This window comes from Emydura macquarii, unplaced genomic scaffold (genome assembly GCF_026122565.2).
Source record: "Emydura macquarii macquarii isolate MOO-44397 ecotype Brisbane River unplaced genomic scaffold, CSIRO-AGI_Emac_v2 contig_1035, whole genome shotgun sequence".
NCBI lineage: Eukaryota > Metazoa > Chordata > Testudines > Chelidae > Emydura > Emydura macquarii.
Window position 1 is genome coordinate 9,200 of NW_027131172.1, and position 12,161 is coordinate 21,360.

The 12,161-nt window shown below is 53.6% G+C and overlaps 1 protein-coding gene across 1 annotated transcript; it reads right to left on the bottom strand.

Annotated features, from left to right (window-relative positions):
- Positions 1–652: 652 nt before the first annotated feature.
- Positions 653–12,142, bottom strand: LOC137150874 (adhesion G protein-coupled receptor E3-like). The gene is made up of 12 exons (XM_067544907.1): positions 11,933–12,142; positions 11,040–11,217; positions 10,398–10,517; positions 9,525–9,730; positions 9,267–9,437; positions 8,918–9,112; positions 8,173–8,408; positions 7,442–7,508; positions 6,830–6,921; positions 6,298–6,466; positions 1,668–1,775; positions 653–1,157 (listed from the first exon to the last, which is right to left on the bottom strand). The coding sequence occupies exons 1-12, from the start codon at positions 12,140–12,142 to the stop codon at positions 1,152–1,154; spliced, it is 1,758 nt and encodes a 585-aa protein (XP_067401008.1). The 3' UTR covers positions 653–1,151.
- Between the last annotated feature and the right edge of the window lie 19 nt (positions 12,143–12,161).

A 12,161-nucleotide genomic window follows, 5' to 3' on the forward strand; every position in this document is an offset into this window, starting at 1 on the left:
GTCACCCTGGGGGGCAAAGACTTCAGGAACAGGCTGTTTTTGCAAAGCCCACCTGCTCTGCCTAGGAATTCAGCAGTGGGAATTGCTTTGCCAAAGCGATCAGTCTTGGCTAGTGCTGGGTGACAAATCCCTTGAGTACTGAGTGCAGGCGTAGTGGCATGTTGTGATCCTGATTGCGTGAAGACAGGTGTTTGTACCCTGTGATGTGGACTCTGCTAAAACAAGCCTAGCTGCTGTTTGACCCTCTCCTTCCGCCCTGTTTCAAGATACCGCTGATTTGACTGAAATGAGAGCCTTTGTTTTGTTAAGTGATCATTAGAGCTGAAATCACTGATAACCAGGTCTAGCTGCTGAACCTCAGGGCACGTCTACACTTAAAATGCTGCATCGGCACTGTACTGCTTTAATGAAGATGCTCTAAACCGATGGGAGACAGCTTCTCCCATTGGCTTAATCAGTCCACCTTCCCGAGAGCTGGTAGCTGTGTCGATGGGAGAAGCTCTCCTGCTGACATGGCATTGTCTACATGGGGAGATAGGTCAGTATAACTACATCACTCAGGGAGGTGGATTTTTCACATGCCAAACGACGTAGTCATACTGATATAGGTCTGTCACGTAGACCTGACCTAATTTGCATAGATGGCGGCAGCAGCAGCTGAGGCATTTCTAACGCCATCTTCCCCACCCCTCCGGCGGGAGGGGAACTCATGTGAACGTACCTTAGAACTCTGGGCCTTCACTAACCAAGGACAGCAGCTGTGAGTGGGGTGCAGTGGATGGAGAGGGCAAAGGCAGGTTCAAGGAGCATTTGTTGGACTTTCACCGCGCAAGGTGAAAACTGAGGCAAAGGACACCGGCCAATGGATTCCGGGCTGGGAGTTTGCTCATGGTCACATGCTTTCGAGTCGTGGTTGTGGTATTTTCCCAGAATAATGCCAAGTTCCATTTCTCTTTTTATTAAAAGTTCTCTTTTGTTAGACACAGACTCTGTGCTTGCCAGAGGGGAAATTCTGGCTCTTAGCAGGGCCCGGGATGGTGATACGTTTTCCAAGATTACTGGGTGGGGGCTCCAGCAGGTCCTGCCTCTTTTGTACTGGAACCCTGAGGTATTAAACTGGTGGTTGCTGCTGACTCCACTTGGCAGAAAGGTTATGTCTGGCAAAAAAAGCAGAAACATGGCGATAGATTCCACTGGAGCGTGATGTGCCAACTGGTGGCTTGTCTCTGGGAGGCGACATACAAAGCTGCTGAATTCTGACCTGTAAGAATAGTGGATCCAAGGGAAATTCTTTATGGTGCTGACTGCTCATAGGGGATGATTCGTCCACACTGACGAAGTTTCAATCCCAGGGGACGTTCAGATCATTACACTGCAAAAGCCAACACCTGCCCAGTCTACAGCAAGTGACCCCTGGGGCTCTCAGAAGAGCCAAGGGAAGGGAACGTGGAGGTGCCAGGAAAAAGCATTCTGTGCTGGTGCCTAAGACATCTAGGATATCCCTCAAGAGTGACCGACTCTCCCTGACTTGCTCAATGACGTTCCCACCAGCCTTATAACAAATCCTGGGTCACTCGGGAAGCAAAGTGCCTTTAGAGCAATAATGAGACCAAGCTAGAGATGATTGTCTACAGGTTGGTATGGGAACAGAGCAGAGGGCCTCTTACCGTCTTGGTGTCGGCATTGCGGACAGTGGACATGGATACATCGTTCGTCTGAGATTCTGTGCCAAATGTTCGAACTCTCTTGATCCATCCCTGGTACTCCTCTCTCACCTAGAGAGTCAGGGACACTGTCACTAACAGTTTGCCTGGGAGCTGTCCCAGGTGATTGCTAAGTGAGTGCAGCTGTGTGGGGTGTGCTGTGCTAGAGGGGGGAGTACCTGAGAGACCAGGTGTGTGACCGGTGCAAGTACAGCTGACTGTGGGTGGGGGCTTGTGACTGGTGCAGTTACAGGCACCATTTTGGCAGTTGGGGGTTTGGCTGTTTGAGTGATTGATTGGATCCAGGTGGGGCTAATTGCGGGGGCGGGGCTTTGAGGGGTAAGTGCAGGGGCGGGGCAACTGCCCCAGCCTTATAAAAGGCAGCCAGCTGCGAACCAGCTGAGCAGCGAACAGAGGGGTGGCTAACAGAAGGAGAAGGAGGAGGAGGGAGTTTGCCTGGGAGTTCGCCTGCGGAGAGAGCCCACTGCAGGTTTTTGCCTTGCAGACGTTGCTGAGGAGGCTCTCAGAGCAGAGATATGGAGATGGAGCGATCCATTGTTGTCACCTGCACTGGGTGTGCTATGTTTGTCTTCCTCCCACAGGATAGAGATGACTTCATCTGTACCAAGTGCAGGCTGGTTTCCTTATTGGAAGAGAAGGTTAAAGGACTAGAGGCCCAAATGTCAACCCTGCGGTGCATTACAGAAAACAATGTCTTTCTCCATCAGGCACAGGCAGAGCGTAAGGAAGATTCAGAGAACGCCCGGCAGGCGAAAATGAAGAACGGGGAAGGAAATTGGCAGCATGTGACCTCCCGAAGAAAGAGAACCCATGTGCCCACCATGCAGATAGAAGTAAGGAATCGTTTTCATCCTCTCTGCACAAGTACTACGGCAGAGAATGATTTGGAGGACCCTTCAGAGGGAATGGATCATCAGGAGACCCGTTTGATCAGAAGGCAAGAGATGCATTCTCCTAGGGATGGGGGTTCCATGACCACCATTCCAAAAAGGAAGAGAAGGGTGATGGTGGTCGGGGACTCCCTCCTAAGGGGGACGGAGTCATCCATCTGCCGTCCGGACTGGGAAACTAGAGAAGTGTGCTGCTTGCCTGGAGCTCGGATTACGGATGTGACGGAGAGACTGCCAAAACTTATCAAGTCCTCAGACCGCTACCCCTTCCTGCTCCTCCATGTGGGCACCAATGACACTGCCAAGAATGATCTTGAGCAGATCACTGCGGACTATGTGGCTCTGGGAAAAGAGATAAAGGAGTTTGAAGCGCAGGTGGTGTTCTCATCCATCCTCCCTGTTCAGGGAAAAGGCCCAGGTAGGGACAGTCGCATTGGGGAAGTAAATGCGTGGTTACGCAGGTGGTGTCGAAGGAGGGCTTTGGATTCTTCGATCATGGAATGCTGTTCCAGGAAGAAGGATTACTAGGAAGGACGGGATTCATCTAACGAAGACAGGGAAGAGTATCTTCGCAGACAGGCTGGCTAACCTAGTGAGGAGGGCTTTAAACTAGTTTCGACGGGGGACGGGGACCTAAGCCCGAAGGTTAGTGGGGAAGAGGGACACCACAAGGAAGCAGAAGGAGGAGGGTCCAGCAGGGGAGGCCTCCCGATTCATACTGTGAAAGTAGGCCAATCGGCTACTTTTCACAAGTGCAAGAAGCACAAATGCAAGAAGCCTGGGAAACAAGCAGGAAGAACTGGAAGTCCTGGCACAGTCAAGAAACTACGACATGATTGGAATAACTGAGACTTGGTGGAATAACTCTCACGATTGGAGCGCTGTCATGGATGGGTATAAACTGTTCAGGAAGGACAGGCAGGGGCGAAAGGGGGGAGGAGTTGCACTGTATGTAAGAGAGCACTATGACTGCTCTGTGCTCCAGTATGAAGCTGGAGATAAGTCAGTTGAGTGTCTCTGGGTTAAGCTTAGAAGCAAGAACAATAAGCGTGATGTCATGGTGGGTGTCTGTTACAGACCACCAGACCAGGAGGATGAGGTAGATGAGGCTTTCTTTACTCAACTAGGGAAAGTTTCCAGTTCACAGGACCTGATTCTCATGGGAGACTTCAATCACCCTGACATCTGCTGGAAGAGCAATACAGCAGAGCACAAACAATCCAGGAAGTTTTTGGAGAGTGTTGCAGACAATTTCCTGGTGCAAGTGCTGGAGCAACCAACGAGGGGCCGTGCTTTTCTTGACCTGCTGCTCACAAACAGGGAAGATTTGGTAGGGGAAGTAGAAGTGGGTGGCAACCTAGGCAGCAGTGACCATGAGATGGTCGAGTTCAGGATCCTGACAAAAGGAAGAAAGGAGAACAGCAGGATACGGACCATGGACTTCAGAAAAGCGGACTTTGACTCCCTCAGGGAACTGATGGGCAGGATTCCCTGGGAGACTAATATGAGGGGGAAAGGAACCCAAGAGAGCTGGCTGTATTTTAAAGAGACCTTATTGAGGGCACAAGAGCAAACCATCCCGATGTGCAGAAAGAATAGCAAATATGGTAGGCGTCCAGCTTGGCTTAACAAAGATGTCCTTGGCGAACTTAAACGCAAAAAAGAAGCTTACAAGAAGTGGAAGCTTGGTCAGATGACTAGGGAGGATTATATAAACACTGCTCGAACGTGCAGGAATGAAATCAGGAAGGCCAAAGCACAATTGGAGTTGCAACTAGCAAGGGATGTGAAGGGGAACAAGAAGGGTTTCTACAGGCATGTTGCCAACAAGAGGAAGATTAGAGAAAGTGTGGGCCCCTTAGAGAATGAGGGAGGCGACCTAGTGACGGAGGATGTGGAGAAAGCTGAGGTACTCAATGTCTTTTTTGCCTCTGTCTTCACAGACAAGATCAGCTCTCAGACTGCTGCACTGGGTGGCACAGAATGGGAAGGAGGCGAACATCCCACAGTGCTGAAGGAACAGGTCCAAGACTATTTAGAAGGATTGGACATTCACAAGTCCATGGGTTCAGATGCAATGCACCCGAGGGTGCTGAGGGAGTTGGCTGAGGTGATTTCAGAGCCGTTGGCTATTATCTTTGAAAGCTCGTGGCAACAGGGGGAGGTCCCTGACGACTGGAAAAAAGCAAATATAGTGCCCATCTTCAAAAAAGGGAGGAAAGAGGATCCAGGGAACTACAGACCTGTCAGCCTCACCTCAATCCCTGGAAAAATCATGGAGCAGGTCCTTAAGGAATCCATTTTAAGGCACTTGGAGGAGAGGAAGGTGATCAGGAACAGTCAACATGGATTCACTAAGGGAAAGTCATGCCTGACCAACCTGATTGCTTTCTATGATGAGGTGACTGGCTCTGTGGATGTAGGGAAGGCGGTGGATGTGATATACCTTGACTTTAGCAAAGCTTTTGATACTGTCTCACACAGTATTCTTATCAGCAAGTTAAAGAAGTATGGGTTGGATGAATGGACTATAAAATGGATAGAGAACTGGCTAGAGCATAGGGCTCAACGAGTAGTGATCAATGGCTCCATGTCTAGCTGGCAAACGGTCACAAGCGGAGTGCCCCAGGGGTCGGTCCTGGGCCGGTTTTGTTCAACATCTTTATTAATGATCTGGAGGATGGGGTAGATTGCACCCTCAGCAAGTTTGCGGACGACACTAAGCTGGGGGGAGTGGTAGATACCCTGCAAGGTAGGGATAGGATACAGAGTGACCTAAACAAACTGGAGGATTGGGCCAAAAGAAATCTAATGAGGTTCAACAAGGACAAGTGCAGAGTCCTCCACTTAGGAAGGAAGAATCCCATGCACAGCTATAGACTGGGGACCGACGAGCTGGGCAGCAGCTCTGCAGAAAAGGACCTGGGGGTAACGGTGGATAAAAAGCTGGATATGAGTCAGCAGTGTGCCCTGGTTGTCAAGAAGGCTAATGGCATATTGGGCTGCATTAGGAGGGGCATTGCCAGCAGGTCCCGGGAAGTGATTATTCCCCTCTATTCGGCATTGGTGAGGCCGCATTTAGAATATTGTGTCCAGTTTTGGGCCCCCCACTACAAAAAGGATGTGGACAAGTTGGAGAGAGTGCAGCGGAGGGCAACCAAAATGATTAGGGGGCTGGAGCATAGGACTTATGAGGAGAGGCTGAGGGAACTGGGCTTGTTTAGTCTGCAAAAGAGAAGAGTGAGGGGGGATTTGATAGCGGCCTTTAACTACCTGAAAGGGGGTTCCAGGGAGGATGGGGCTAGGCTGTTCTCGGTGGTGGCAGATGACCGAACAAGGAGCAACGGTCTCAAGTTGCAGGGCAGGAGGTCGAAGTTGGACATTAGGAAAAAGTTTTTTACTAGGAGGGTGGTGAAGCACTGGAATGGGTTACCTAGGGAGGTGGTGGAATCTCCATCCTTAGAGGTTTTTAAGGTGAGGCTTGACAAAGCCCTGGTTGGGATGATATAGCTGAGGTTAGTCCTGCTTTGAGCAGGGGGTTGGACTAGATGACCTCCTGAGGTCCCTTCCAACTCTAATATTCTATGATTCTATTCTATGATTCTAACTCTGAGAAAATCAGACATGGCCACCACTAGGCCGGTGAAGGCGCTGGGTGGGTGATGAAGGGCCATGGGCATTACCTGGCGATTGAGGAGACAGTGCACCAGAAAGATGAAGGCTCCCTGCAGGCTGTTGATGATGGTGAATAAATACTCCATGACTGTGGCTGCTGGGCCGACTTGTAGGAGACCAAGGATCCACGGGCAGCCTAGAATGAAGAGCTGGGCTATGGCTTTAAAGGTCAATAACCTGGATAAAGGCACATGGAGAGATCTCGTTACAATTATCCTGTGGAGAGCAATTGTGTCAGGAGGGTCTGGGCAGTGTGGAAGAGAGCTACCGGCCCCTGCTTTGCTGTGTGGGACAGGGGTATTGTCAATGCCAACACAATGGGAATTTAGAATGATAGAAGATGGAGGTTGGAAGGCACCTCAGGAGATAATCTAGTGAGTCCAACCCCCTGCTCAAAACAGGACCAACCCATAGGAACAACATGTTCCCGTGGATCCTAAATACGTTGTCCCCTTCCTGCAATCCCCACACATTCCCTGTGCCAAACACCTTCCAAATAATGGGATCTGACCCTCCTCCATTGTTTCATTGCCTTCTCACCTTTGGTCTCTGAGGGTGGACACATCCGTATTGAGGGTGGAGAGTTTGTTTCTCAATATCCACAGGTTCAGAGCAAAGAACGTTGTATTTATCTGTGGAAACGGCAGGAAATGTTTCCTGTAAAATGTCCCTTCTGGGGCCGGGGAGCCCAGCTGAGGCAGAGAACAATCCCAGGGGACGGATCCGAACACTGCTGAGCCAGTGGGGAGTCCAGGTGAGAATCAACCAAGGGAATCATCCCCCCCCCGTAATCTCCCGTGGCAGCTCTCGGTCCCTGCCCATGCACAGAGCTGATGGCACAGCTAGGGCTGAGATGAATCAATGGGATCCCAAAGGCCAGATTGTGCTCAGAGTTAAATATGGAGCCACTCCAGTTTCCGGTGGGGTCAATAGTTATTTTGGGTTTACACTGGTGTCACTGAGAGCAGGATCTGGCTCGGATATAGCAAAGGACTAATCCTAGGACTGGCCCAAGCAGATGGGCTCAGTGGGACCTAACTGGTTTGTTCCTTGGGTTCCCGTGTTCCCCGTTCTCCTTCCTGCTTCACTGAAATCAATGGGGCCACAGAGGTGAGACGCGAACGGGGCCCTGTGGTTCTGGGAAATACCCACCAGGATTATGACACAGACTGGACCCAGGAAGCTCCAATGAAAGCCTTTCTCTTGGCTGAGCCAGCAGCTGCAGGCAGGGAGGAAGAAGAAAGGCATTATCCCACAAACACAACGTGGTGACACGAATGTGACTGATCCCCTTTTTCAGCCCTCACCATCTACTGCCGCATCTCCTGCTTTCTGTCAGTACTTCTTCTGCCAGCCCCTCCACTGACCCTCTCAGGTTGATGATTGTAGTATTGATGGAGGCCGGAAACACTGCTGATGTAAAGCGGCCTTGCTACACTGAAGGAAGTGGAGCTACACTGATTTACACCCACTGAGGATCTCGCCGGTGGAGCCAAGAACACACCACTCCCTAGTTTAGTGGAGGTGTTGATTTTAGAGAGAGACCGGCAGGGATTTGCACACAGTAAGAAGGTGCGTTTTTTCCTACCCTCCAGTGCCACAAGAAAATCCTGGGACCTGGGAGCCAAGCTGGGATCTTTCTGCCTTGTTCTTGCTCATCATCAGTGTGGTGAGGACTGTAGGTGTACGACAGGTGCCCAACGCCCCACTGCGCTAGGGGCACCTTCAGGCTACTGGGGAGGGGGCAGGGTCCCAGCAGGGATGTTCATCTCCCAGGCAGGGTGAGCAGGGAAATCTAGGTTAAATACAGACCTGGGTGAGCTTGTGCAACCCAGCAAGGAAGCCACATCCCAGCTCCCCGTCGGGATGGACGCTGCACTTACTAGTGGGGAGATCCATAGCCTTCAGGATTCAGGGCTGCAGAAATAACCACCACTAGGGCAGGGAATCCGTAACCCAACGGGTACATGTATCTCTTCTTGAACCTGCCAGCGCTGGTGTAATTCTCGTCCTTCGGGTTCCTGACAGTGAGGAAGAGATGCAGCCCCTCTAGGAACATCCAGGTGAAGCAGGCCAGGAAGAGGTAGTGCAGGAAGCCAGCAATGACAGCACACACCACCTAGGGGAGACAGAGAGCTCAGGGACACTGTGGCTGGGAGGGGAAATGCTGAATATGGGACAGACATGCCTGGGGGGGTCACACCGGGATTCTGGTTAACACAGCTCTCCAGTTATAAGACTGCCTGACCCAGAGGCAGCAGGTTCCTGGGGCTCTGAAGGGTCGTGCAGCTGTAGATTGCTGTCAGTGGTTAGAGCAGAGCGACAGGGCTCAGGGGATCCAGGTTCTGTTCCCAGCCCTGCCACAGATTCCCAGGGTGACCTTGGGCAAGTCACATAGGAAAGGAATTGCGGCGCAGGGAGAACATGACATAGGGATAGAACTGGCCGAACTCCTGGGGATGGAGAGACTGAGGCCGCTGTGTCCAGCATAAAGGGGCCTAGAGGGGGGGTGGAAAAATCTCCCTTGGCATCTGCACTGGGTCCAGCGCTACCACACCCCCCTGCCCCACTGCAAGTGGAGGAGCAGAGCAGGTGAGAATCGGGCCCTGGGAGCGGAGCAGGCCGTACCCGACTGCTGGTGCGGGTCACTGCGGTGAGGAAGAGCAGGTCGGCCAGGAAGAGGCAGAGGCAGAGCTGCAGGTGGATGGAGGTGCTGACGTTGCGGATGGAGCGGCACAGCAGGAAGGTGAGGATGGCGAAGAGGAGGCAGAGCAGGGAGAGGGTCAGTGCCACGTAGGTGACGACGGTCAGTGTGTAACTCTCCTGTAACACAGCAAAAGGAGAATCACCACCACCCTACTCAGCCTTGTCCCGCCAAAGCCTCCAGTCACTGCAGTGACAGTTTTGCCCAAGCAATGGCAGAGTGCGGCTGGCGCTGAGAGTCCCGCCCTGCGATCCGAGTCTAACACCGAGATACCGTCACTGTGGTGGGAGCCATAAGGAGGGCGAAGCTGGAGAGATGGTCGCAGGTGCAGGTGGTGTGAGTGCTGTTCGCGTGCAGAACGGTGCAGCCGTCCCGAGACCAGGTGCCTTCCCCGCCCACGAATTTCCAGTAGACGCAGAGAGACTCTTCCTTCGCTTGTATGTCCTGGAAACACAACAGAATCATCCTCATCCCCACGGGAGCACAGAGCGCTGTTTGGGTTAGCACGCGTCTATACACGCAGTAACAGACCTGGCTGTGGCGCAGGGTGAAGATTGCAGGTCTGGAGAGGTGAATGGGTCTCCTGCCTCCGACGGCCCCACTCACCACCCTGGAGTTGAGGTGACTGTTCCCCAGCGTCCCACCAGCTGGTGGATTTCCCTGGCTGAGAAGTCTCCTGTTGATGATGGAGCCCAGGGTGGAGTAAGAAATAAAAACAGCAGCAGCCGTCAGACCTGCTGGGAGAGGAGATGGAGACGTATTGGCAAAGAATGAGCCAGCCAGGTGCCCAGCAACCAGGGATCCCAGCAAGCCTGTGGCAGAGCTGGGAATGGAACCCAGGAGTCCTGGCTACAACTCTTAATATTTCACCACTGGACCATGCCACCTCCTCTCTCGGAGGCCCAGGAACACGTCTGGCTGGAAGCTTTTGGCTGCAGGAAGCAGAGATGATGATATCATTTTTCTCAGCGAGAGCAGGCAGAGGGGCTGGCCAGGGATAAGCTTCCCCTGGTGCTGGAGGACTAGGGGCCACCAGCCTGAATGTGGCAGCTGAGGGTACATGTTACCCTGGTCCCCTCTCATCCCATTCAGGGGTCCCTGCTCTTTCTGTTCTCTGGGCTCATGTCCTACCAGAGACCCTTGCATTAGCTGCCTCCCCTCGGACCCCGCAGCCCCTCACTGCTTGGAGCTCAAGCTGTAGAGCAGCCGGGAACCAAGGGGTCTACACAGCTCACAGCCCCACAGCCTGAGAAGGAGCACTCTGGTGCTAGAGACAGAGGTGAGGGTCCCAGCCTGCAGATCCCTGGGGAGGGAGGAATGGGGGAACCCGGTCTGGGGGTCGGTGCCTGGGAATGGCTCTGTGCTGTGGTTTGGGCCTGGGTGTCTCCATCCCCAGGATGGTACCTTGTGTGGCTGCCCCAGTGACTGTATCGCAGTGGACGTCCATCGTGTCCCCGTGAGCGCTCAGCCTGAAGACCTCGCTGTCCTGGCTGCAGTCCCCTGGGACGAGCCGCGTCTGGACAGCTGCCGGGGGGAGGGGGAAACGACAGAGCCCCTCGCTGTGAAACCACTTTCCTGGGAATCTGTCCCGGCTGGGCCAGCTCCACGCCCCCTCCCACGCCACTTGGTGCCGCGGGGCTTCAGGGCTCTTCCCCACTGGGGGAGGGGGAAGTTTGGAGTTCCCCCCTCTGAGTCCCATTGGCCACCCCTCCGTGCCCCTTCCCACATTCTGTCTGTGTCTCCCTGGGGATGCTGTGCACAGCAAGGGGAGTACCCCCCAGGGGGTGCGTAAAGCCCCTTTGCTGGATTGCCAAGTGTTGTATTTAACCCCTTCTCAAGCAGTTGCTGTTGCTCCCGGGGGCACTGGCGGGGCTGGGCTCTATTTCCTGGGCCAGGTCAGGGCAGGTCCGTGTCTGTGTTCACCACAGGCTCACAGCCACACAGATATTTTGGCTCCAAGTTCCAGTGGATTTGGGGCCCAGTGTAGAACCCCGGATCTCCCGGCAGCCAGCAGGCAGCGCTGAGAGCCACCCGTCCCCCCCTCACCCATAGACTCTGTTGTCACGCTCTGTGTCATCCTCCCCGGAGATCTGCGGGCAGTGGCCAGCGCGGCCTCCTCCACGCTCTGCAGCAGGACGTCCACGGCCGACGCCACCTCCCCCTCGCTCATGCTGTCCCAGACAGAGGTGTTGTTCATGATGGTGCTGAAAGTGTGAATCTCTTTCTGGGGAGAGGAAAGGAAACACCCTGGAAGCGAGGAGTCCGGGGGCTCAGGCGCCACGTCCCATGTGTTCACAGCGACGTGTCTTAGGGACATCGGGCGTCACAGCCTCTCCCAGCTCAGGGGCTGCAGTGCTCTCAGAGGGGAACCCTTTACAAAGCCAGGTGGGGATGGAACCCTTTATCATTCCTTCTTCGTCCGCCGCTCTCCCATCCTTCCCTCCCAGGGCATAACATTCTCATAAGCCCACGGCTGCCGAGGTCAGAAAGGTGTGGCAGAGCGGGGAGAGAGCCCAGATCCTGCAGCCTGAAAGACCCAAGTCCCTGGCTGATTAACTGTTAGCAGTATGGGGCTTCTGATGCACAACACAACAGTTCTGAACACTAGAGGGTGGACAAAGACACATGTGCCCACACCCACCCACACCACTAGAGGGCGTGTTCACACACACATCCACAAACACCACTAGGGGGCATCTGTGAGTGCGCGTGTACACACACACCCCCACCCACCACTAGAGGGTGTGTGTACGCACACAACCCTCACCACCAGAGGGCATCTGCATGTGACCCACCCCACCAGTGGAGGGCACAGATATTTTCTGAAGAGTATCTGTCACCCGCAGTGAGACTCCTAAACCGGCTTAGCAGCAGGCAGGGCTCTGGGCACACGGGGGGGCCTAGCCAGCAGGGCACATTCAGGGGGTGGAGCCTTTCACCTCTAGAGATAATGCTGCGCTCCTGGCTCCACATGTCGACGTCAAAATTTCTAAGGCCGAATTAAGGAAAGAGCAAAAACTGCTGCTGCTGCTGCTCAGCTCTCCCTGCATAGACCCAGGGCAGAGGGTGAGTTCTGCAGGGCAAACGTGCAGGGGCCTGATCCTGACACCCTTAATTGTGTGACTGAAGCTTTTCAGGATCGGGCCCATGATCCCTGAAGATTGTATC

Coding starts and splice junctions, on each gene's coding strand:
- LOC137150874 (XM_067544907.1), bottom strand. CDS start 12,142: ATGGGCCCGATCCTGAAAAGCTTCAGTCACACAATTAAGGGTGTCAGG. Junction 10,518..11,039: donor CGTGACAACAGAGTCTATGG/GTGAGGGGGGGA, acceptor TCCCCCCGGCAG/CTGTCCAGACGCGGCTCGTC. Junction 9,438..9,524: donor TCACCCTGCGCCACAGCCAG/GTCTGTTACTGC, acceptor TTGTGTTTCCAG/GACATACAAGCGAAGGAAGA.